We start from the raw sequence: 27,988 nt of genomic DNA on the forward strand, positions 1-27,988 counted from the left end.
GATAAATTAAAAAGTCGAAACTGCTTGTTAAAAATGGTGGATGCGCCGGGAAAATCATTTGCTAAACAGGTACAAAATATTTGCAATAATTTCAAAATTGTAGTAGTGATGATTGCATTAACAAATAAAGAGATCGGAATAGTTTTTCTACTTAAATCAATCTTTTAAAAAAGGAAGAAAATAATAATCACAAAAAAATAAACCTATGATTAGGATAGTAGTTACAGCACGATATTTGAATTTGTTAAATAAAACTTTTCCTAGAATTAATAGAAAAATTCTAACCCGTAACTTTTTAAGCTATTCTTAAAACTCTAAATAAATCTTTTTTCATAAAAACGTAAACAGTTGACACTGTTGGTTCTTCTAAATTCTAAAACTAACTTGTTGTTTCTAAATATCTTTCAAACCTTCTAAAATGTTCTTTAAAAAGACTGAAAACGATAAATTTTGATATACAAATATTTGATTTCTATACTTTTAAAAGAATTTTGAGCTTGTATTGTTTTGTAGTTCTTACAATTTCAGCCCAAGCAGCAAATGCACATAATTATTTTAATGCAATTACGCTGAAAAATAACTTATACTCTGAATTTATTGTTCCTACAGTAGGATTTATTAAATTTTGTATCCTAAACTATCAAATTTCATTACTTAGTTTCTTTGTTTTTCCAACTGTTCTTTGTACCTACTTAAAACTCTTCTTAATTGTATGACAAGTAAAAAAATTAGTTAAAAATGGTGGAAGCGCCGGGAAAATAATTTGCTACAGCATAACAAAATGTTTGCTAATAATTTTAAGATCGTAGTAGTGATAACTGTTTTAATTTAACTTGTCATGTGTAACATTATGGTTTAACTGGCAATTAAAAAAATACACGGAGGACAAAAAAAGTGACAAGTTGAATAAACTTTTTACTAGTATGATGTTGTAATTGCAAAATATTGTGTTTTTTTAATTGGCTATTCCCGGCGCCTCCACCATTTCTAATTGCCTGTTGTCAAACTCTATTTATCAGCGAAATCAATTTAGTGTCACCTTATCAGTTCTGGCAAACTTTCCAAATAGCAAGTTGTGCGAGAAATATTTATGTGGTGTATGTCGCATAAATTCGCGCCAGACGCCGCATTGATATCACACTTCGGCTTTGCATTTCCCATTTCACCTCCATCACCTGAAAGCTCATTGCTTACTTTGGAATTTTTAAGTGTCTTCGATTCGCGCTGTGTTTAAGTAATTACAGCGTGCTTTTAGAAAAATTTGATGAAACCACATGAAAGCTCCGTTCATCCGATTCCATAGGCACCGGGATTAAAACCGCACCGCTTTGACTCTAGCCGTGAATAGATCCAAAGGGTTATCAAGTAATTTCGTGGTTTAATAAAGTGTCATTCTTCTAATGACGAAAAATCGGGAACAATTTCGTGTGCACACACACAACCAAAGCAAAATCCCGAATATTGCGTAGGATGAATATATCGACCGGTCCCCATCCCGGTTCCCCTCCATCTTTCATCCCGAGTTTCGGCTTCGCCGATCACACATATCTGATTTTTTGATTAAGCAAAATCGATTAAAACCCGGCCTTAAATCGCATTCAGTGTCAAAAACACCGCAAAAAATCGCCCAATAAACGCCAACGACAAAGAATTGCGGGGATTTTTTACGACAATTCGCAGCACTTGACCCAAGAACGAACTTAACAAAACTCGGATTTTGATAAATCGGATGGGAGGGTTTCGGGTCAATGGCGAGTTTTTAATCGGATTTCGAGCCGATAACTGGACCGGAAGACGTTGGAACGGAAACGATGCAAATAGCAGATGTTTTCGGAAACCCATTGCTCGCAAATGGAGAAACAAACCGGCTTTTTCGCACAGACCGCGTTTCCCGAACTAAGCCCGAAATAATGCAAGCACCAAACTGGCTCAAAATTAATAACATTTTGTATTTACTATTATTGTCCCGGCGCCTCCACCATTTTTCGCCATTGGATCAAGGTAATGAAAAAGATAAATAATAGGCATTTCCTGAGTAAAATATTTTAAATGCTTGGTAAAATAGTTTAAGTGTTAAGTGGCAATGTATTTTCAAATACTATTTGCTAAGAAAAAATAATAATACGCTATACTTACCTAGGTATTTAACACCCACTCATTAAGCTAGTTATTTAACATGCTAGAGATAGACTAAAAACAATTTTTGGCAAGATCTTGTAATTATTGCAAAATATTTCGTACTTGTATAGCTAATTATTTCCCGGCGCCTCCACCATTTTTAGCGATTGGATCAAGCTAGTAAAAAAGGTAAATAATAGACATCTTCTGAGTAAATTATTGTAAATGCTTGGTAAAATGATTTAAATGTTAAGTGGCAACGTATTTTCAAATACGATTTGCTAAGAAAAAATAATAATACGCTATACTTAGCTAGGTATTTAACACCCACTCATTAAGCTAGTTATTTAACATGCTAGAGATAAACTAAAAACAATTTTTGGCATAATTTTTGGCAAGATCTTGTAATTATTGCAAAATATTTCGCACTTGTATAGCTAATTATTTCCCGGCGCCTCCACCATTTTTTAGCGATTGGGTCAAGCTAGTAAAAAAGATAAATAATAGATATCTTCTGAGTAAATTATTGTAAATGCTTGGTAAAATAATTTAAATGTTAAGTGGCAACGTATTTTCAAATGCGATTTGCTAAGAAAAAATAATAATACGCTATACTTACCTAGGTATTTAACACCCATTCATTAAGCTAGTTATTTAACATGCTAAAGATAGACTGAAAACAATTTTTGGCATAATTTTTGGCAAGATCTTGTAATTATTGCAATATATTTCGTACTTGTATAGCTAATTATTTCCCGGCGCCTCCACCATTTTTAGCGATTGGATCAAACAAGTAAAAAAAGTAAGTAATAGACATCTTCTGAGTAAATTATTGTAAATGCTTAGTAAGGTAATTTAAATGTTAAGTGGCAACGTATTTTCAAATACGATTTGCTAAGAAAAAATAATAATACGCTATACTTACCTAGTTATTTAACACCCACTTATTAAGCTAGTTATTTAGCATGCTAGAGATAGACTAAAAACAATTTTTGACATAATTTTTGGCAAGATCTTGTAATTATTGCAAAATATTTCGTACTTGTATAGCTAATTATTTCCCCGGCGCCTCCATCATTTTTAGCGATTGGATCAAGCTATTAAAAAAGGTAAATAATAGACATCTTCTGAGTAAATTATTGTAAATGCTTGGTAAAATAATATAAATGTTAAGTGGCAACGTATTTTCAAATACGATTTGCTAAGAAAAAATAATAATTCGCTATACGTACCTAGGTATTTAACACCCACTCATTAAGCTAGTTATTTAACATGCTAGAGATAGACTAAAAACAATTTTTGCCATAATTTTTGGCAAGATCTTGTAACTATTGCAAAATATTTCGTACTTGTATAGCTAATTATTTCCCGGCGCCTCCACCATTTTTAGCGATTGGATCAAGCTATTAAAAAAGGTAAATAATAGACATCTTCTGAGTAAATTATTGTAAATGCTTGGTAAAATAATTTAAATGTTAAGTGGCAACGTATTTTCAAACACGATTTGCTAAGAAAAAATAATAATACGCTATACTTACCTAGGTATTTAACACCCACTCATTAAGCTAGTTATTTAACGTGCTAGAGATAGACTAAAAACAATTTTTGGCATAATTTTTGGCAAGATCTTGTAATTATTGCAAAATATTTCGCACTTGTATAGCTAATTATTTCCCGGCGCCTCCACCATTTTTAGCGATTGGATCAAGCTAGTAAAAAAGGTAAATAATAGACATCTTCTGAGTAAATTATTGTAAATGCTTAGTAAAATAATTTAAATTTAAGTGGCAACGTATTTTCAAATACGATTTGCTAAGAAAAAATAATAATACGCTATACTTACCTAGTTATTTAACACCCACTTATTAAGCTAGTTATTTAGCATGCTAGAGTTAGACTAAAAACAATTTTTGACATAATTTTTGGCAAGATCTTGTAATTATTGCAAAATATTTCGTACTTGTATAGCTAATTATTTCCCGGCACCTCCACCATTTTTAGCGATTGGATCAAGCTAGTAAAAAAGGTAAATAATAGACATCTTCTGAGTAAATTATTGTAAATGATTAGTAAAATAATTTAAATGTTAAGTGGCAACGTATTTTCAAATACGATTTGCTAAGAAAAAATAATAATACGCTATACTTAGCTAGGTATTTAACACCCACTCATTAAGCTAGTTATTTAACATGCTAGAGATAGACTAAAAGCAATTTTTGGCATAAATTTTGGCAAGATCTTGTAATTATTGCAAAATATTTCGTCCTTGTATAGCTAATTATTTCCCGGCGCCTCCACCATTTTTAGCGATTGGATCAAGCTAGTAAAAAAGGTAAATAATAGACATCTTCTGAGTAAATTATTGTAAATGATTAGTAAAATAATTTAAATGTTAAGTGGTAACGTATTTTCAAATACGATTTGCTAAGAAAAAATAATAATACGCTATACTTAGCTAAGTATTTAACACCCACTCATTAAGCTAGTTATTTAGCATGCTAGAGATAGACTAAAAACAATTTTTGGTATAATTTCTGGCAAGATCTTGTAATTATTGCAATATATTTCGTACTTGTATAACTAATTATTTCCCGGCGCCTCCACCATTTTTAGCGATTGGATCAAGCTTGCAAAAAAAGGTAAATAATAGACATCTTCTGAATAAATTATTGTAAATGCTTGGTAAAATGATTTAAATGTTAAGTGGCAACGTATTCTCAAATACGATTTGCTAAGAAAAAATAATAATACGCTATACTTACCTAGGTATTTAACACCCACTCATTAAGCTAGTTATTTAACATGTTAGAGATAGACTAAATACAATTGTTGACATAATTTTTGGCAAGATCTTGTAATTATTGCAAAATATTTCGTACTTGTATAGCTAATTATTTCCCGGCGCCTCCACCATTTTTAGCGATTGAATCAAACAAGTAAAAAATAGACATCTTCTGAGTAAATTATTGTAAATGCTTGGTAAAATAATTTAAATGTTAAGTGGCAACGTATTTTCAAATACGATTTGCTAAGAAAAAATAATAATACGCTATACTTACCTATTTATTTAACACCCACTTATTAAGCTAGTTATTTAGCATGCCATAGGTAGACTAAAAACAATTTTTGGTATAATTTCTGGCAAGATCTTGTAATTATTGCAAAATATTTCGTACTTGTATAGCTAATTATTCCCCGGCGCCTCCACCATTTTTTCGAGCACAATTTTAATTAGGTTCCGAAAACAGTTAGGGAAACTGAAAAACCAGTAAATAAAACCTGATAGTTAAAGATGAATATTTTATTATTTTACTTAGCGTTTGATGAAATAACTCAAAGTTTAATTTTTCCCAGCAAAAACGCCAAATCTTGTAATGAAGCCGTTCAGCTCCGGATGCATAATTTTCGTGTAAGCCCCCATTTAATTGTAATTACAGTTTACATGGCCGTTATGAGTGAGTATCTGCGTCTAAATGAGCCGTCGCCGAGCAACGCCTAAACGTTATGCGTCCATTCCGTCACATTGTAACATAATGTGCTGTTTTTGTCCAAGTGCGATAACAAGTCCGTTTCGGCCGATAAAAATTTCGTTATTAAGTCTGTTTATGAAGAGGGATGTTTGTGGTGTGGCGACATTTGGCGGTCTCGTGCAAAAAGGGTGTTGTATGTGGAAATGACCAGTAATTAAGTTCGCGCCCGTTCCTTGTATCTAAAGTTTTCCTAATTGGATTAAGCCCGGGCTCCGTCCGAAAAGTACACATCAATGGCGACAAATTTAAATTAAAGCAATTAATGTGATTTATGTGGCATCGATTCGTAAACCGAATTTCGTAATTAGCGATGAAATAATTTCAATTATTGCGGTTTGGTTTGGGAAAAATGCGTACAACCCGGCCCTGGAAAGCGATAAAGCAGGCCGAGCGTCGAAATTGGCCCTTTTTCAGCGGCACGTGTTATTTTCCGGTCTATCGGTGAAAACTCCGGGAGGTATGTCGAGTGTCCGATGAGGTCGTCCGTTTCCGGACTTATGGTCACGTTCTTTTCTTTGTTCCGGAGCTTCCGGAGGTGTTAAGTTCTTTATTGTTACGAGCGAACGGAGCACTGCTTTGAAGTCGTAACGTCAGCGAAATGTTTCTTTTAGTTTATGTTTATGTCTCTACGACTTGTCCGAATTTTGCCAAGACCCAAAACTATAATCCGACTCGACACAATTTATGCTTTTTGCGAACACCGGCCCGAAATTTACTCAAAACTACAGGCCACGAGAGACGGACATTAGGAGCACAGGTGCTGCCACTTCTTATTTTCGCCGGTTTGTTTCCAAACTAGCCGAGCTTCAACGCAAAAACATAAATCGAAGCTGCCACATCTTATTTACATCAACACAAAAACTAGATTTTGAGGAACCACCTAAGTGGAACTCGCTTTTAATGTCCAAAATTTAAACCAAAAGCGGTTTCCAGTGCTATAATCTAACATTAGTGTTTGTCTTATATATTATTTTCCCGGCGCCTCCACCATTTTTAATTGCTTGATGACAATGTAAAAACAGGATGTACACATTATTATCAATATTTTTCGATAAATTAACATTAATATCAACATTCACACAAAATTTGAAATAAGGGACTTTACCACAAAAATTACATAAAAGCTAAAAACTAAAAATAACTATTAATTTTTTTAATTGGGTAGGTTTATGGAAATTTAAAGACATAAATGGGATACAAAGCACTGCAAACAAAACAAAATCAGCATAAATTATCTCTTGGTAAATGAAAAGAATTTTTTATAAACTAATGTATGTAGCAAAAATGGTGGAGGCGCCGGGATCAAAATTACTGAGAGCAGAAATTAGAAAAACTGGATGATTGTGATATTATCTCCTCAAAAGAGTGTGTCAGAGCCATTAGGGCCTGCTTTTCGTCTATAATCTAATATTGGTATTTGTCTTATATATTATTTTCCCGGCGCCTCCACCATTTTTAATTGCTTGATGACAATGTAAAAACAAGCGAATGTACACATTATTACCAATATTTTTTGATAAATTAACATTAATACTAACATTCACACAAAATTTGAAATAAGGGACTTTACCACAAAAATTACATAAAAGCTAAAAACTAAAAATAACAATTAATTTTTTTAATTGGGTAGGTTTATAGAAATTTAAGACATATTTGGGAAACAAAGCACTGGAAACAAAACAAAATCAGCATAAATTATCTCTTGGTAAAAGAAAAGAATTTTTTATAAACTAATGTATATATCAAAAATGGTGGATGCGCCGGGTTCAAAATTACTGAGGGCAGAAATTAGAAAAACTGGATGATAGTGATCTTATCATCTCAAAAGTGTGTGTCAGAGCTATTAGGGCCTGCTTTTCGTCTATGATCTAACATTGGTATTTGTCTTATATATTATTTTCCCGTCGCCTCCACCATTTTTAATTGCTTGATGACAATGTAAAAACAAGCGAATGTACACATTATTACCAATATTTTTTGATAAATTAACATTAATACTAACATTCACACAAAATTTGAAATAAGGGACTTTACCACAAAAATTACATAAAAGCTAAAAACTAAAAATAACAATTAATTTTTTTAATTGGGTAGGTTTATAGAAATTTAAGACATATTTGGGAAACAAAGCACTGGAAACAAAACAAAATCAGCATAAATTATCTCTTGGTAAAAGAAAAGAATTTTTTATAAACTAATGTATATATCAAAAATGGTGGATGCGCCGGGTTCAAAATTACTGAGGGCAGAAATTAGAAAAACTGGATGATAGTGATCTTATCATCTCAAAAGTGTGTGTCAGAGCTATTAGGGCCTGCTTTTCGTCTATGATCTAACATTGGTATTTGTCTTATATATTATTTTCCCGTCGCCTCCACCATTTTTAATTGCTTGATGACAATGTAAAAACAGGCGGATGTACACATTATTACCAATATTTTTTGATAAATTAACATTAATACTAACATTCACACAAAATTTGAAATAAGGGACTTTACCACAAAAATTACATAAAAGCTAAAAACTAAAAATAACAATTAATTTTTTTAATTGGGTAGGTTTATGGAAATTTAAGATGGGATACAAAGCACTGCAAACAAAACAAAATCAGCATAATTGATCTCTTGGTAAAAGAAAAAAAATTTTCATAAACTAATGTATATATCAAAAATGGTGGAGGCGCCGGGTTCAAAATTACTGAGAGCAGAAATTAGAAAAACTGGATGATAGTGATCTTATCTCCTCAAAAGTGTGTGTCAGAGCCATTAGGGCCTGCTTTTCGTCGTATGATGAATGAGGAATGAGTCCGGCGCAACCTTTGTGCGTTGTAATGTTGTCGTGTCTGTTTTTTCGTCCGCTGATTGAATTACCGAAGCAACATAAGTCAGTCTAACGTAGCGAAATTGGTCGAAATAACGTCGCCTTTCATTCGCTGAAGCCACCGAACGTCAATTTCCGGTCGAGCAGGACCAGTCATGTCATTTCCGTGATGTTTGTTCACCTGCCATCCGCATAATCGTCCGATTTTATTTGTTTATGCATCGCCGACGTTGTATTTTCGCGGTGATTTTTCGTGATTAAATTAAGCGAGTCGAGGGTAAAGAAGCTTCTTCAATTTAAACCGTCGAAATTAACAAACGAACCTTAAACGCGACTTCAAAGTTACGACGTTTATTTATTCACATTCGGATAAAGTCGGCGCTTTTTGGTTGATTTTTGTGAGGAGTTGAAAGTACGTCGATATGAATCTAGGGCGTGAGCTTTTAGCGTAAAATATTGTTCCCGGTGCACGCTTTAAATTTATGATAATTCCTCGGCATTTTATTTCGTCGGGACGAACACACTGATAGAACATGGGAATTCTTGTACGAAACGGGAAAATATCAACTATTTATTCGCAAAACATAAATCAAAAACCAAACTGTTAATTAGCAGAATCCAGGCTTTTCGTATAAATTTCCCCGCGGTAATTAATTACAAAGTTGCGCGATTTTTAATAAAACACACAACAAAAGCGTCTCGAAAAAACGTCTCTCAAATTTCCAAAACTGGAGACAGCCGACTCGAATCCGACTGCGGAGAAGGGAAAACACATTAATTATAAACTTTAGCGCACGTATCCACACAAAAGCCCAAAAAATCCAGACGAATTCATGCTAAGAAATTAAATACAAGTCTTTAAAGCGGATTGAGTCGCTTGCCAGATGGAGATTTATTTGGTTATTTTTTATCGGGAGCTCGTAATTTACGGGTCGCGTTTATTAACAGCACTGTAAGCTTGAATGAGTTACAACTTGGGTCGTTAATAATGGCAGAGGATACGGCTCTCACGGGACAAAACACACTCTCAACGCAAATATGGGCTTTGAGACGCAAAATCAAATCAAACTCAAAACTACCGCAAAAAACAATGCTATTTCCTTCCTTTAATTTTTGTTTGTTTTGCCACCTACTTAAAATTTACTTTGCCAAACTTATAATAAAAAATATAAACAGTTTACAAATGGTGGAAGCGCCGGACAAATTACAAATTAAAAACTTGTCTTTACAAGCAAAAGCACAAAAATATTTTGATCATACCACATTGAAAAATAACTTATTCTGTATCAAAACTCACTTTGAGGTTTTGTTAAAATGAATAACAAGATTAAAAACAGTTTGTTTTTTGCTTGAAAATATTGAAACTGATGATGAATGTCGTTATTTTTCATGCTAAGAGAATTAATAAGATTTATCTTAGACTATCAGATTTTATTTCCTAGTGTCTTTGTTTCCTTAACTGCTTTGGTAATTAAAACATTACTTGACTAAATGATAAATTAAAAAGTTGAAACAGCCGGTAAAAATGGTGGAGGCGCCGGGAAAATAATTCGTAAGTCAAATATTTTGCAATAATTAGTACAAAATCATAGTAGTGATGCCTTTTTATCTTAACCTGCCAGGTGGTAATCTTCCTTGAATTAATAAATAAAGCAAAAGTCGCTATTTTTGAGAACTTTTCTGTGAGTGAATTTTGTTTGTTAAAAATGAAAATATTTCTTTCCTGACTTCCAAAATTGACTAGTAACTAAATATGTTTCACAAATCCTAAAATTCTGTTTAAAAAATACTAAAATGATAAATTGTCTTTAATATTCAAATATTTAATTGCTATACTATTAGATTAATTTTAAGCATTCCCAGTCTTTTATTTATTAAGATTTTTAATCCCTAGCGAAAGCACAAAATAATTTTAGTAAGTAATAAAACTTTACTTGATTATGTGATAAATAAAAAAAATATATGTCAAAACAGCCGGAAAAAATGGTGGAGGCGCCGGGAAAATAATTTGCCAGTCAAACATTTTGCAATAAATAATTAATACAAGATAATGCTAGTGATGACTTTTTATCGTAACCTGCCAGGTGTTAATCTTCCTGGAATTAATAAATTGTTTGTTAAAAATGTAAATATTTTCTTTCCTGACTTCCAAAATTGACTAGTATCTAAATATGTTTCAAAAATCCTAAAATTCTGTTTGAAAAACTCTAAAATGATAAATTGTCTTTAATATTCAAATATTTAATTGTTATACTATTAAATTAATTTTAAGCATTTCCTGTCTTTTCGTTATTAAGATTTTTAAGCCCTAGCGAAAGCACAAAATTATTTTAATCAAACCACATTCAAAACTATTTTAAAATTTTATTAAAAAGAATAACAAGATTGGAAGCAGTTCGTTTTTCACTCGAGAGTATTGAACTGATGGTGAGTGTTTTTATTTTCTCTACTGTATTAATAAATTAATAAAAAGTAATAAAAGTTTTACCTAACATTATCAGATTTTATTTAATAGTTCATTGTTTTCTCAACTCTTCTGGCGCCTAATTAAAACTTTACTTAATTATGTGATAAATAAAAAAATATGTCGAAGCAGCTAGTTAAAAATGGTGGAGGCGCCGGGAAAATACCTCAGTAAACTAATACAAAATATTTTGCAATAATTACCAGATCATAATAGTAACAACTTTTATTTCAACTTTCCAAGTATAAATTTGTAAAAAATCATGTGAAAAAATATTCTTTAGTGCATTGGAGTTAGCACCTAGACTCCTTTCTTAATTTTGTGTCAGGCGGCCTTTTTGGCATTCCGTGTGAATAATTCCAGGTTGTAGGCTGGCGCCATTCCAACTCGGTCGAACTTCATTCGTTGTTTCGTTAAAGCGTCGTTTTATTATGTAACTTGCTCAACTCTGTTAATTTTCGCGAGTATAATGTCTGAGCAGATAAACAAAACAAATATGTCTACCTAGTAAACGGCGTGTTATAGTACGGTTTATGCAAATTGTCTTTGTGTGCTTGTATCAAACGGCCCGAGTTAATAAATACAGATTAGGAAAGATGAAAGTGTTTTTCTCTGCGAAATTTTTCTTTTTCCCCGGCTTCGTGCGGCGCAGGTATTAAATTTTATTAGAGTGTTGGGTTGACTGTTACAAGACGGAATAAAATGTGCGAGTAACGTTGCGCTTTGATCTCCATGTGCTGTGGGATAGTGGCAATGTGCGGAATTCTCACTAGCGTGAAATAATCGATTATTAAATAAATTCCCTCGTATTTCGCCGGATTGCATATAAACTCGTCTAGGGAGCGTTTTAATCTAGGAAAGTTTCGCGTACCTGCGCCCGTTCCGCCTTGTTAATTGCAACTTTTAAAACAACAATAAATAATTAAAATTGGAGAAGTTTTCGGCGCGGTTATCACACTACATTAACTTTATTTACACTCGAGATAATCACGCGAAAAATTCGAACCGAGACGTCCAAAATGTAATTTCAGTCGTACCTGAAAGGCTTTTCATGGATTAGGCGTGTTGACGCTGACTAAAGCAATTACGTTTCGTGGTAATCGTGTTACACCGAATGATTGTAAGCCGTACCGAAATTACGTTGTAAATTATTAAAATCCGAGAAGTAACGCAAACAATTTCAATTACCAACTCAAATAAAACTCCTCAAAACAGACTGCAAGTTTCCAAAACTACGATCGCCGAATTAATTTCGACGAACGCTCAAGAATCGATTCCTAATATATACCACAAAAAATCACAGACTATTTTGGTTACTTTAAGTAAGATTCCAAGTTTATTTTTACATTATTCGGTGTGGAACTAAAAACAAACATTTTTCTGATTATCAACCCTAACGTAAATCCTAATACGTTCGGAGTTATTTGCTTAAAACTCGTTCTGTCAACGACAAATGACTTTAATGATTAAATGATTAAAAATAAATCCAAATGTTTTAAGATTTTGAATAGGGTTATGATAATAAAAAATGTTCCTTTTTATTCTCCAACGAATGATATTTAAATAAATAGGGTAGGAGCAATTTTTCGAATTTATTTATTCATTAAGTGTCTTATGAGACTATTTAACAAAACAAGTTTTTCGCAAATGACTTCGAATGTGTTAGGATTAACGTTAGGGTTGTAACAAAAAAATTATCGTTTTCTAATTTTACATCGAATGATGAGAAAAAATTCATGAGTTGGCATCTACTTAATTAGTTAAAATCACTTACCATTACAGAATAATGAGCTAAGAGTTATGGACACTACTATCACAAAATACATAGAATATTAAAAAATAAAAATAAAACCAACATAATTGTAAATCTGGTACACACATTTTTCGGATAGATTTTTTCGGAGCTCTTATCTTTAAATGGCAAATAGACAGCACCTGACTTAGAATTTTAGAAAACTATAAAAATAATCTCCATTAGACGAACTTTTACCGCCACAGCTATGAGAACACTGTACAACACATAACCCGGGCCAAAGTCTTAAATTCAATCCTAGTCCTTCACTTTTTCAAGTGGTTGTGAAAAGTCAATTGTCCCGATTTCTTGCTAAGCAGAAATTCTGATAATGATCAGTTTGGAACAATTAACGACCAGAAGTGGTTTAATTTCGACGAACGCGCAAGAATCGATTCCTAATACCACAAAAAATCACAGACAAAAATTCGCTTTTTTACAATAAGGCTTTTACAATTTTTTTTAATTTTGGGGCTTTTTATTTTGGTTACTTTAAGTAAGATTCCAAGTTTATTTTTACATTATTCGGTGTGGAATTAAAAACAAACATTTTTCTGATTTTCAACCCTAACGTAAATCCTAATACGTTCGGAGTTATTTGCTTAAAACTCGTTCTGTCAACGACAAATGACTTTAATGATTAAAGTAGATCATGTTTAATGTTTTTGGCAAATAAATCCAAATGTTTTAGGATTTTGAATAGGGTTATGATAATAAAAAATGTTCCTTTTTATTCCCCAACGAATGATATTTAAATAAATAAGGTAGGAGCAATTTTCCGAATTTATTTATTCATTAAATGTCTTATGAGACTATTTAACAAAACAAGTTTTCGCAAATAACTTCGAATGTGTTAGGGTTAACGTTAGGGTTGTAACAAAAAAAATGATCGTTTTCTAATTTTACATCGAATGATGAGAAAAAATTCATGAGTTGTCATCTACTTAGTTAGTTGAAATCACTTACCATTACAGAATAATGAGCTAAGAATTATGGACGCTACTATCACAAAATACATAGAATATTAAAAAATAAAAATAAAACCAACATAATTGTAAATCTGGGACACACATTTTTCGGATGGATTTTTTCGGAGCTCTTATCTTTAAATGGCAAATAGACAGCACCTGACTTAGAATTTTAGAAAACTATAAAAATAATCTCCATTAGACGAACTTTTACCGCCACAGCTTTGAGAACACTGTACAACACATAACCCGGGCCAAGTCTTAAATTCAATCCTAGTCCTTCACTTTTTCAAGTGGTTGTGAACAGTCAATTGTCCCGATTTCTTGCTAAGCAGAAATTCTGATAATGATTAGGTTACTACCAGTTTGGAACATTTAACAACCAGAAGTGGTTTAATTTCGACGAACGCTCAAGAATCGATTCCTAATACCACAAAAAATCACAGACAAAAATTCGCTCTTTTACAATAAGGCTTTTACAATTTTTTTTAATTTTGGGGCTTTTTATTTTGGTTACTTTAAGTAAGATTCCAAGTTTATTTTTACATTATTCGGTGTGGAATTAAAAACAAACATTTTTCTGATTTTCAACCCTAACGTAAATCCTAATACGTTCGGAGTTATTTGCTTAAAACTCGTTCTGTCAACGACAAATGACTTTAATGATTAAAGTAGATCATGGTTAATGTTTTTGGCAAATAAATCCAAATGTTTTAGGATTTTGAATAGAGTTATGATAATAAAAAATGTTCCTTTTTATTCCCCAACGAATGATATTTAAATAAATAGGGTAGCAGCAATTTTCCGAATTTATTTATTCATTAAATGCCTCATGAGACTAATTAACAAAACAAGTTTTTTGCAAATAACTTCGAATGTGTTAGGATTAACGTTAGGGTTGTAACAAAAAAATTATCGTTTTCTAATTTTACATCGAATGATGAGAAAAAATTCATGAGTTGGCATCTACTTAATTAGTTGAAATCATTTACGATTACAGAATAATGAGCTAAGAATTATGGACACTACTATCACAAAATACATAGAATATTAAAAAATAAAATTTTATGTAAAAAATTTACATAATTGTAAATCTGGCACACACATTTTTCGGGTGGATTTTTTCGGAGCTCTTATCTTTAAATGGCAAATAGACAGCACCTGACTTAGAATTTTAGAAAACTATAAAAATAATCTTCATTAGACTAACTTTTACCGCCACAACTTTGGGAACACTGTACAATACATAATCCGGGCCAAGTCTTAAATTCAATCCTAGTCCTTCACTTTTTCAAGTGGTTGTGAAAAGTCAATTGTCTCGATTTCTAGCTAAGCAGAAATTCTGATAATGATTAGGTTACTATCAGTTTGGAGCAATTAACGACCAGAAGTGATTCCGAATACCACAAAAAATCACAAACAAAAATTAAAAAACGCACTTATCCTCACACAAACCTGCCATTGCTTGTACCTTTAATTACCCTAATTGCAGGTACATGATTTTCTTCCAGTTGGTGCTCCCGTAATTCGCTCTTTTCATCAGGCCCAATCAAATTTATCGTTGCTCGAGTCGAATTCCGGCTGATTCCGGGATAAACTTCCGGTGGAAATCCTCAAAAACAGGCGATATTTCGCGCAAGCCGCACTTGTTATAATTAAGAGTGTCGCTTGTTATTTTGATTGCGGCAGAGCACAAAGCCCGTACGTGTCTCCCTGGCTGATTCTCCCCGAATTTGCGAGATCTTCCGGCTGGTTTGAGGCTTTGGAATATTTCTTGACACATAAATCATTATCCGGTCGTCGTTTTAAAAATAAAATAAAATCAATAAGTCCCTATTCACATCCAGCTGAGCCGATTCAAATGAAAAACCCAGGTCACACAAGAGGAAAAAATGGATACAATGGAAACCAATTTTTCTTTCATAGCGCTCGAATCGTATTCGATATAGCTATTGTCCGGTTTTTGCATCGGGTGACAGATCTTGCATTTGCATGCAAAATGCTAATTGTTGGAAAAATATCGCCGAGTTATTGAGTTGCGACGCGAGAGGTCGGTTCTTTTGCTCGATTTCGGTTCCTGGGAACATTTGTCAAACCCTTTATCGGGAGACTGGTCCCACACGACCTCTCAAACTGTTTTATTTTCTTACGTTTAAGTGTCACAGCATAAAAGTCTTTAACTTTTAGACGCTCGCACATAAATTTATCGACGCGCTACCAACTTTTACCAATCTGGGATTACAGGACATCCTTACCAGAACAAAAATTATGAAACAAGGCGTTTTTTCTCTATTTGGGCCATTAGGCTCCGAAAGTTTAGACTAAGAGAGCAGATGGTGCTTTGGACACTTCAAATTTAAATTCAAAGTGAACAATCTGCATTTTTAACAAAAATAAGATAGATGTCTTCGGGCGCAAGTTTTATCGCAGAATTTAAACCTTAAACTATTTTGTAAAAAAGTGTTGCTCTCGTTTTCGTAAAGTTGGACTTTTAATATTTTGTACACGACATATTTCAGAAAAATATTTTTTATTATACACAGTGTCACAAAAAAGAATAACGTCATGATAATAATTTCTTCAATGGCATTCTAGTATTTTTTGTGCTCATTAGGATACCAATTTAGCTATTCACATGTCCCAAAAATTTTTTTTGTATCGGTATAGGGATTACTGTAAAAAATAAAAACCACAAAAATTCAGTTTGATGTCTTTAATTTTAAAAATTAATAAAAAATACAAGCAGTGCTTTCTTCTATTAAAAACGTTATGCCTAGGTAGGTATTGAGCAAGGCCTGACTGACTTATTAATTAATTTTAATTAATTTTAATTACTATAAGGCTTCTACAATTTTTTTTAATTGTGGGGCTTTTTATTTTGGTTACTTTAAGTAAGATTCCAAGTTTATTTTTACATTATTCGGTGTGGAATTAAAAAGCAAACATTTTTCTTTTTTCAACCCTAACGTAAATCCTAATACGTTCGGAGTTATTTGCTTAAAACTCGTTCTGTCAACGACAAATGACTTTAATGATTAAAGTGAATCGTGGTTAATATTTTTGGCAAATAAATCCAAATGTTTTAGGATTTTGAATAAGGTTATGATAATAAAAAATGTTCCTTTTTATTCCCCAACGAATGATTTTAAATAAATAGGGTAGGAGCAATTTTCCGACTTTATTTATTCATTAAATGTCTCATGAGACTAATTAACAAGACAATTTTTTTGCAAATAGCTTCAAATGTGTTAGGATTAATGTTAGGGTTGCAACAAAAAAATAATCGTTTTCTAACTTTACATCGAATGATGAGAAAAAATTCATGAGTTGGCATCTACTTAGTTAGTTGAAATCACTTACCATTACAGAATAATGAGCTAAGAATTATGGACACTACTATCACAAAATACATAGAATATTAAAAAATAAAAATAAAACCAACATAATTGTAAATCTGGTACACACATTTTTCGAATGGATTTTTTCGGAGCTCTTATCTTTAAATGGCAAATAGACAGCACCTGACTTAGAATTTTAGAAAACTATAAAAATAATCTTCATTAAACGAACTTTTACCGCCACATCTTTGAGAACACTGTACAACACATAACCCGGGCCAAAGTCCCAAATTCAATCCTAGTCCTTCACTTTTTCAAGTGGTTGTGAAAAGTCAATTGTCCCGATTTCTTGCTAAGCAAAAATTCTGATAATGATTAGGTTACTATCAGTTTAGGACAATTAACGACCGGAAATGGCTTAAGGATTCGCAGAAAACTTAGTTACTTAACAGCGAGTGATCAACAACTTGGACTCAGTTTAGAAAGAACTATTTAAATTTTTCTTTTGTTGTATCATATTTACTGGAAAAGATAAAACATAGATATTTGCCTCAAATTGGTATAAAAACACAAGAAACCAATCCCAAACAAATCAAAATGATTCGAACAATTCTACTAGTTGCAGTTTCCACTTCGTTTGTCCTTTCGGCTCCGAAAGACAATGGTAAGTCAAAACTAACCACTTGTCCCAAAATCTCAAATCCACTTCCAGGGTGTTACCTTGACGTGGTGGCAAACGCCCCGAGTGCCCCTTTGGTGGTAAACTCGTCTCTTCAATTCCCAACCCCGATTGGGGCCAAAACCACTCAGGTGTTTTTTGCCCAAGGGGAGACCTTCTACATCGGGTGTCCCGGAGGCAGCTTCAATTATCCCATTTTGGCAAATGGGGAGCCGGCCGTGTGCCACCAAGACACAACTATTTCGACATTAAAGAGCCAACAAACCGTCGATTTCAACCAAGTGTATTGCACTCTGGACCAGACACTAAGACCTGATCTTTTCGAACAAGTGAGCGACGATGGGTGCGAAAATGGCGGCAAAATCCAGTCAGTTGGGTACAGTATTGACGACCAATTCGTCGAAACGTACAGGATTTGTTACAACTCGAGCGAAAAGAGCATCCTGTATGTGAAATATTTGACCAATCAATGGATGAATCAATTGAGGGTCTACGACCCCAACGAGGTTGCGAAAGTCTGGTCTGGGATTTTCCAAACCGACTTGGAACAAATTTACAACACTATTCAGCCAAGAATTGAAGATTTGGGGGTTGTGGGTTACATCACGAATGTTTCGTATCTAGAAGGTGGATTTTTGGCCCCTTATTACAACTTCCTGTCACCCTTTCAAAGAGACACGACTTTTGACATGGCCAACGCCCCTCTGCAATGGGCCACTGTCACTGCAGGCAATTGGCAAGCCATGGAAGACTCGATGCAATGGTTACTGACCTATAAGGACTTCGGGGACGTTATCATGCTTGGTGGTACCCTGGGAGTCGCCGATTTACCAGATAACGACGGAAACCCAGTTGATTTATATTTAGTTAATGGTACTTCGTTACCCGTTCCTAGATGGTTCTGGAAATTGATGCACTCACCGTCCACCAGCAGTGGAATTCTGTTCTTCGTTTACAACAACCCCTACGTGGCTAAACCTCAAGTCGATAAAGAATTCTTCACGAATTTGTGTGACGAAGATGTGATAGACGAAGCTAAATTTCTAACAGGCGTCGATAATCTTAATCCTTATTCAGGATACATCTACGCGTGTGTTTTGGATCTTTACGAAATTATTGATCCGACCATGAACGACATTGTGAACAACTTGTTTAATGATCAAGGAATTTTAACCGGGGCACAATCTCCGGCCCCAAAATTGCCAAAAATTGAAGACTAACTAACAACTTTTAATTCGCCAAAATTGTAAAATAAATAAGCTTTCACCAACTTATCGTTTTATTAATTCCTTCTACACATATATTTACAACCGATTAACACGATGTTAAATTTTACATAATTAAGTTTGGCTCATAATCGACGATTTCTTGTAGGAGCGGGTTTATAAATTAACTACCACGCAAAATAGTACTTGTTCCGTACTGTTTTACAAATTTCTATTTCTCAAAAAGAAAACTCCAAAATTGCAAATTTTTTAATAAAAGTCCAAAATCCACAATAAAAATACTAACCACTTATCAAATTCTAGTAACATTTTTGATTTGTTTCAAATTTTGTCAAAAATTGTCGAAACAATTTTCCCACACATGGTTTGTAGATAACTAAAGTACTAAATGATTGGCTTTAGAACCGATTATTTTGAGCTATTTGTTCCGATTTGAAATCCGATTTAAATTTTCCACACATGCAAAGTAGTACTAAAAGTGCTTCTGTGATTGACAGTAATTTCCTTAACAGCTTTTGTAGAAGACCAAGGTGCACAATAATAAAACACTTGACCAATTTTTTAAATTGGAAATTATGATTTTGATAAAGTAGACGCAAACGCACCTAAAAAATTTTTACTAAAAGCGAGACATGATTTTTAAACGTAATTATGATCAAAGACATCACACAATAATTTTATGTGGGAGAATGGGGTAAAATAATAGTAAATTTAATAATAATAATAGTAAATTTATTTCCAACAGACAAAAATGTCTATAGTGGACAATTACATGTACAAAATATAATTTTAACATAAACAGAATAGTTTAAATATCAATATAAAAGCAAAAGATAATACAAAAACAAAAACAAGTAGTAGGAAAAGATGAATATTTAATATTTAATTTATTGGTAAAGCTGAGACAATAACTGTTTCTTGACCGACGGATTAGTAAAATTATCAAAAAATATATCGAATTTGTTACATACACAATTATACAGACGCACACAATATATTATGGGACAATTAAAATGGTGATGACTGTTGGTGGTGCTGTACGAAAAAGTGGCAGGACATCGACTACATATTCTAGGAACATTAAAGTGTATATAACTAAGTAGAGTTTGACTAGATATTTGACTTGATACAATTTTTTGTAAAAATATTAAGCACGATACGTTTCGTCTGCTAACCAGTGATGCCTCATTAATAACGTTAAGGAGATCTTTTTGCTCACAATGTCTACGGGTATAACATCCAAAGCTTTTAAAATGTAGATATTTAGAGAATTTTCGTAGCACATTTTCCAGTAGATCAATTTCTATTTCTCAAAAAAGAAAACTCCAAAATTGCAAATTTTTTAGAAGTCCAAGGTCCACAATAAAAAACACTAAGCAGTTATTAAATTCTAGTAACATTTTTGATTTGTTTCAAATTTTGTCAAAAATTGTCGAAACAATTTTCCCACACATGGTTTGTAGATAACTAAAGTACTAAATGATTGGCTTTAGAACCGATTATTTTGAGCTATTTGTTCCGATTTGAAATCCGATTTAAATTTTCCACACATGCAAAGTAGTACTAAAAGTGCTTCTGTGATTGACAGTAATTTCCTTAACAGCATTTGTAGAAGACCAAGGTGCACAATAATAAAACACTTGACCAATTTTTTAAATTGGAAATTATGATTTTGGTAAAGTAGACGCAAACGCACCTAAAAAATTTTTACTAAAAGCGAGACATGATTTTTAAACGTAATTATGATCAAAGACATCACACAATAACTTTATGTGGGAGAATGGGGTAAAATAATAGTAAATTTATTTCCAACAGACAAAAATAGTGGACAATTACATGTACAAAATATAATTTTAACATAAACAGAATAGTTTAAGTAACAATATAAAAGCAAAGGATAATACAAAAACAAAAACAAGTAGTAGGAAAAGATAAATATTTAACATTTAATTTATTGGTAAAGCTGAGACAATAACTGTTTCTTGACCGACGGATTAGTAAAATTATTAAAAAATATATCGAGTTTGTTACATACACAATTATACAGACGCACACAATATATTATGGGACGATTAAAATGGTGATGACTGTTGGTGGTGCTGTACGAAAAAGTGGAAGGACATCGACTACATATTCTAGGAACATTAAAGTGTATATAACTAAGTAGAGTTTGACTAGATATTTGACTTGATACAATTTTTTGTAAAAATATTAAGCACGATACGTTTCGTCTGCTAACCAGTGATGCCTCATTAATAACGTTAAGAAGATCTTTTTGTCGCAATGTCTAGGGGGATAACATCTAAAGCTTTTAAAATGTAGATATTTAGAAAATTTTCGTAGCACATTTTCTAGTAGATCAAATTCTATTTCTCAAAAAAGAAAACTCCAAAATTGCAAATTTTTTAGAAGTCCAAGGTCCACAATAAAAAACACTAACCAGTTATCAAATTCTAGTAACATTTTTGATTTGTTTCAAATTTTGTACCAACCTTTTGTCGAAACAATTTTCCCACACATGGTTTGTAAATAACTAAAGTACTAAATGATCGGCTTTAGAACCGATTATTTTGAGCTATTTGTTCCCAGATTTAAATTTTCCACACATGCAAAGTAGTACTAAAAGTGCTTCTGTGATTGACAGTAATATCATTACCAGCTTTTGTAGAAGACCAAGGTGCACAATAATAAAACACTTGAGCAACTTTCAAAATTTAAGTACAATGCTCAAAACTTGATTATCTTATTACGATAACTGCAGTGGTGTAGAAATGGTTAAAATATATAATTGTAAGTGTCGATTGACTTATAAATAAATTATTATCAACACGTACTCGTGTCTGAGACTGCATTAGCCGTGGATAAGAACACAGTCACAAAATATTGTTCCAAAATGTCGCTACTCGTGTTAACTCTGTTAGCTCTTGCTACACGCGTATCAGCAGTTCCAAAAGCGGAACCAAAAGAAACTGGTATGTGTCTATTGTATCTTGATAACTTGTTATTGGGGAAATGTAGGTTGTTTTCTGAACGTTTTGGGAAACGGTGACATGACTTCTCTTTTCCTAAACTCCAGTCGCAAATTTCCAAATCCGAACCCAACTTATGGTACTGCCCTGGTCACCTTTGACGAAAACGAAACTCTTTACGTAGCTTGTCCAAATGTTGACCCAGATTGGAAGTACCCACTGGTGCCAGACGGTGAAGAAGCAAAGTGCGTGGCAAACACGACCATTTATGCACTAACCAGTAACAAAACACTTGACTTTTACTCACTTCTTTGCGACCAAAAATTCAGGCCGTACTTTTACGAGCATTTTTCTAGCGCAAAATGCGAATTTAACTTTACCATTCAATACATCGCTCAAAAAATTGCAGGAGAGGATGTCGATATAATCACACTGTGTTTTGACAAAACCCAAATTTTGCCTCTCTATGCAAAGTATACAACGAACAAATGGAGTGCTAACTTTGTGTACTACAATCCAAACATCAACTTTAGTTACGTGCCTGATAGTCTTTTTGACGATCTGGTACCGTGGCGTGTTTACGCACAAACCAAACAAACCATGGAAAATCTGGGAGTGTTTGGTTATATCACCGACGACGTGTACTTAGTTCCGGGACAGTTGGCGGCCTATGACGACTTTCTAACCCAATTCCAAAGAGACTCAACCTTTGATTATGCAAACGCTCCGTTCCAATGGAACACTGTTAATGGTGGAAACTGGAAGAACGTGACTTCGTCGATCCAGTGGTTAGTCACCGAAGGAATCGACTTGGGTGACGTTACCATACTTAGTGGTACTTTAAGAATTGCCACTTTACCGAATAAGGGCGGTAGACCCGTGGAACTGTTCCTGAGCGGTGATGGCAGAATGCCCGTTCCAGGCTGGTTCTGGAAACTGATGATTGCGCGAACTCCACAACTTGCTGTAGTGTTTTTTGTGTATAACAATCCCTACGTTGAAAAATCCGTAGTTGATGAGGAATTTAAGACGATTTGTAAAGAGGACGTCTTGGACATTCTCAGTTGGGCCACGGTTGACAACACGGACCCAAAAGCGGGTTTTACTTATGCGTGCGCTGTTGGGCGAGATTACATGGTTGACGAGACGATGAGAGAAATTGTGAACAATGCTTTGGACGAAAATAGTTTAGTTGAAGTTCCTTCCTTTAGACTCGCTGATGCGGTCAAAATGCGTCAAGTTGGGAAATTAAATTAATATAAAAAGTTTTCTCCGTTTTTTCATTTTTAATTCAAATCAAAATAAAAGTTACAGTCACAACAAATTCTTATTTATTTATAAATAAGTTAACTGACTTTGATTTCAACTTTTAGCAATTTTTATCAAGACAAGGGTACAAAAAATTGAGATAATAATTTATAACAGGTAACACAGAGCTTTTTTTAAGTTTGAAATTATGATTTTGGCAAAGTAGACGCAAACGCACCTAAAAAATTCTTAATAAAAGCGAGACATGATTTTTAAACGTAATTATGACCAAAGACATCACACAATAATTTTATAATAATAATAATAATAATAATAATAATAATAATAATAATAATAATAATAATAATAATAATAATAATAATAATAATAATATTTATTTTATTTTCAACAGGTGAAACACCCAATTACAGAAAATAAACTTAAACTTAATGATCGTGCTGCATGCAAAAACTAATAATTTAAATAAACTAAAACAAACTAATAATAATACTATAATAATAAATTAAGAAATAAGAACTAAAATTAAATTTTACCTAGCCACTAAAGTAACTAATTATATGATTTTTAATGTAATTAAATGAATGAAAATAAATATCACAACTACTGCTAATTTTGTTAAAATTACTACACATTACATATAAAGGTGATTTTAATAGAACATTCGTATTACAACTGCAACTGTAAAAAGTCACGGGATGCCGTAAGTTAATTCTAGGAACCAGAAAAATTATCTTATTAACAAGAGCAATACAGTCAATCTTGTTGTTTAGTAATTTATGTAAAAATGCAATACTTGAGATAATTCTCCTAATTTCTAGAGAATTGATATTAAATGTCCTTAAAAGCACTAGTTGGTCACATCCCCTATCGGGATAATTTTTAAAAGAAATATACCATAGCAGCTTCAAAAATTTTCTTTGGACTGATTCAATACTGTTTATGTGTCTGGCATATATAGGTGACCAAATAATTGCACAATATTCTAACTTGGAGCGTATAAGGGCAAAAAATAAGACTTTTAAGGCTCTTAAATTAGTAAACTCTCTACAGTTGCGATAAATAAATCCTAAAGTTTTATACGCGCTATTAACAATATTTGTAATATGATTCACAAATAAAAGTTTGTTATCAAAGATAACTCCTAGATCTTTAAATGTGTCTGTTCTTTGTAAAATATGACCACTAACATTATAACTATACATGATCGGATTATGTATATTTATGTGGGAGGGTGAGGTAAAAGGATCCCTCTAAGAAAAAACACCTCGAAGTCAAATTTTTAGGCCATTGGTAAAGAAAGGTGCATTTTTACCATGAAAATTTGCTGTTCCGAAAGTATATAAAAAGTACAACAAGGGCCCTCAGACGGAGCCTTGGGGTACACCTCTTCCACAGGATGACGATGATTATTAAGTTAAACCATTTGGATACGTTCATTTAAATAATGAAAAAAGAATTTAAAGCAGTTTTCCGCAAAACCCAGAGTTTGGTACAACACAATTAACGATTTATTTTATCAAAAAGTCCAGTAACAGCATTTACTAATCGGCCTGAAGTCACTGTAATTGGTTTCAAGTGGTTGCAGAAAGTCAATTGACTCGACCTAAGTGGAAATGATTGTAAATACGAATTGTGGTAACAATCAAAAATGGTTTAAGGATTCGGAGATAAATAGTTACTCATCCACTGATAACAACACTTGAGCTCGATTTAAAAATAATCATTTTAATGTTTCCTTTGTCTCAATTAAACCGAAAAATTGTTATCGGGCGATTTCCCAACTGTGCTTCAAGTATAAAAACACAATTAAAGATCAAACCCCAGACAAAATGATTCGAACGCTTTTACTACTCGCATTTTCCATTTCGGCTGCGAAAGCTGACGGTAAGTCCCAACTAGCCCTAACCCGTCTCAAGTCCACTTCCAGGGTGTTACCTTGACGTGGTGGCAAACGCCCCGAGTGCCCCTTTGGTGGTAAACTCGTCTCTTCAATTCCCAACCCCGATTGGGGCCAAAACCACTCAGGTGTTTTTTGCCCAAGGGGAGACCTTCTACATCGGGTGTCCCGGAGGCAGCTTCAATTATCCCCTCCTGGCAGACGGGGAGCCGGCCCTGTGCCACCAAGACACAACTATTTCGACTATAAAGAGCCAACATATCGTAGATTTCAACCAAGTGTATTGCACTCTAGACCAGAGACTAAGACCTGATCTTTTCGAACAAGTGAGCGACGATGGGTGCGAAAATGGCGGCAAAATCCAGTCAGTTGGGTACAGTATTGACGACCAATGGGTCGAAACGTACAAGATTTGCTACAACCCGAGCGAAATGAGCATCCTGTATGTGAAATATGTGACCAATCAATGGATGGACGATTTGAAAGACTACGACCCTAACGAGGTTCCAAGAGTCTGGTCTGGGATTTTCCAAAACGATTTGGAACAAATCTACAATACCATCCAGCCAAGAATTGAAAATTTGGGTGTTGTGGGTTACATCACGAGCGATTCGTATCTAGCAGGCGGGTTTTTGGCCCCTTATTACAACTTCCTGTCACCGTTTCAAAGAGACACGACTTTTGACATGGCCAACGCCCCTCTACAATGGGCCACTGTCACTGCAGGCAATTGGCACGCCATGGAAGACTCGATGCAATGGTTACTGACCATGGGTAAAGACTTCGGAGACGTTACCATCCTTGGTGGTACTCTCGGAGTGGCCGATTTGCCCGATAGTGACGGAAATCCGGTCGATTTGTATTTAGTTGATGGAAATTCGTTACCAGTTGCTCGATGGTTCTGGAAATTGATGCTCTCACCATCCACCAGTAGTGGAATTCTTTTCTTCGTTTACAACAACCCGTACGTGGCTAAACCGCAAGTTGATAAAGAGTTTTCGACCAATTTGTGTGTGGACAATGTACTGGGAGACATTACGTGGTTAAGTGGCATCGATAATCTCAACCCTTACTCAGGCTTTATCTATGCGTGCGTTTTGGACGTTTCGAATATTATTAACCCCACCATGTACGAAATTGTGCACAATTTGTTGCAAAAGGAAGGATTGACTCGAGTTGCTACAAATTTTAATATTACAAGAGTATAAGTTAAATATGTTTCCAAAAACTTATTAATAAAAAAATTATACAAATTACCAAAATATGCCCGTATTTTACCAAAGTAAGGTTGATAAAAATGTAAAATATTTATTGGTGATTACTGATTAGATAAAATACAATGTGTGTTTGAAATGATTCTCATCTAGTCGTCTATGTAAAATTAGAAAACGCCGCTTCATATAACTAATGAATTAAATATTACCTTTCTTCATTTATTTGGTCACCAATTCGGAAATAATTTTCGATAATAAGTAATTTCTTGCACAGTCTAACAATTTAATTGCGTTTTAACAAAATTAAAAATAAAATAATTTCTCAACTGACAGATTTGACATCTATTGATAGAGGATTCAATTGAGCAGAGCGGCACAATTTTTTCACATGTAAATCAATTGCAAAGTCAACTAGATGAGAATCATTTAAAAACACATTGTATAGATTACATTACAAGTAGCTATTGATTTTTTAAGTGCATAACTAACTAATAACTGAACTAGCTTTTAGCATTTACTATTTCTATTGAGATAGAATAGATATTAAAAAATAAATAAAACAATTATAATACATAAAAAATAAAATTCTACAATTAATTTAGTAGTTGTAGATTTTTAAAGCGCCAGTAGATAGCAGATTATGACATTGTAGATGACATGTCAATGATAAAAAAAGTAGAGAACCTATGTTAGACCCTTGAGGCACTCCTGAAGTTAGAGTGAATAGGAAAAACAATTGTTTGTTAATTCGACTGCTTCTCTTATTATCATTTAATAATAATACAAATAATAAAAATAAAAAATATTATTATTATTATTATTATTATTATTATTATTATTATTATTATTAATCATCTTTTCACTAACGAAACAGTAAAGAAGATAATGAAGGCAATCTAGCAAAAAATTTTCAAAAATACGGTTACTATTTTTAGTTAATTACTGGAAATAAACAGAAATTTGTAATTTTCGTTTTTATTTTTTCACGCAAAATCCAAAAAGCTAGACATTTTTCACTAAGATGTTCTTTAATCACTTTTTGACAAGATGTCTAAATCTGTCATCGTATTTTCCAAGGCGTTCTTGATGTCATAGTTACAACACTTAAATTTGGTTTTCCTTATGGAAGCCGTATACGCTTTTTGTATATTTGAAATGTGTTTTTATTCCTGATTACAATAAGTTAACACATCATATGATCGAATCTTACATGTTGATCAAAATGGAGAAAATATCATTGTTGCGAAGAGTGCTGTGGAAAAACGGCAACAATTTTGTTTTTAAACAAACTAGATTTTGGAGGTTTAAATGAATTTGAAACTGAAAGGTTCACATTTCCACCAAACTTACTTTTAATTTATTTTTAAAATTATTATTATTATTATCATTATTATTATTATTATTATTATTATTATTATTATTATTATTATTATTATTATTATTATTATTATTATTATTATTATTATTATTATTATTACGAAACATCTTTTCACTAACGGAACAGTAAAGTCCAATAAAGTCATCGTATTTTCCAAGGCGTTCTTGATGTCATGGTTACAACATTTAAATTTGGTTTTCCTTAAGGAAGCCGTATACGCTTTTTGTATTTTTGAAAAGTGTTTTTATTTCTGATTACAATAAGTTAACACATCGATCGATCGAATTTTACATGTTGATCAAAATGGAGAAAATATCATTGTTGCG

The 27,988-nt window shown here is 33.0% G+C and overlaps 2 protein-coding genes across 2 annotated transcripts in view; one reads left to right on the forward strand and one right to left on the reverse strand.

Annotated features, from left to right (window-relative positions):
• LOC661988 (uncharacterized protein) overlaps window positions 1-27,988 on the reverse strand; it is a 130,165-nt gene that overhangs the window by 42,301 nt on the left and 59,876 nt on the right. The window lies entirely within an intron of this gene.
• Window positions 17,610-26,334, forward strand: LOC661777 (uncharacterized). The gene is made up of 6 exons (XM_064357244.1): window positions 17,610-17,694; window positions 17,743-18,927; window positions 21,749-21,907; window positions 21,954-23,156; window positions 24,878-25,057; window positions 25,101-26,334. Exons 1-6 carry the CDS (start codon window positions 17,628-17,630, stop codon window positions 26,276-26,278), a joined length of 3,972 nt encoding a protein of 1,323 aa, XP_064213314.1. The 5' UTR covers window positions 17,610-17,627; the 3' UTR covers window positions 26,279-26,334.

The sequence above is a fragment of the Tribolium castaneum genome, chromosome 6 (assembly GCF_031307605.1).
Source record: "Tribolium castaneum strain GA2 chromosome 6, icTriCast1.1, whole genome shotgun sequence".
NCBI classification, from domain to species: Eukaryota; Metazoa; Arthropoda; class Insecta; order Coleoptera; family Tenebrionidae; genus Tribolium; species Tribolium castaneum.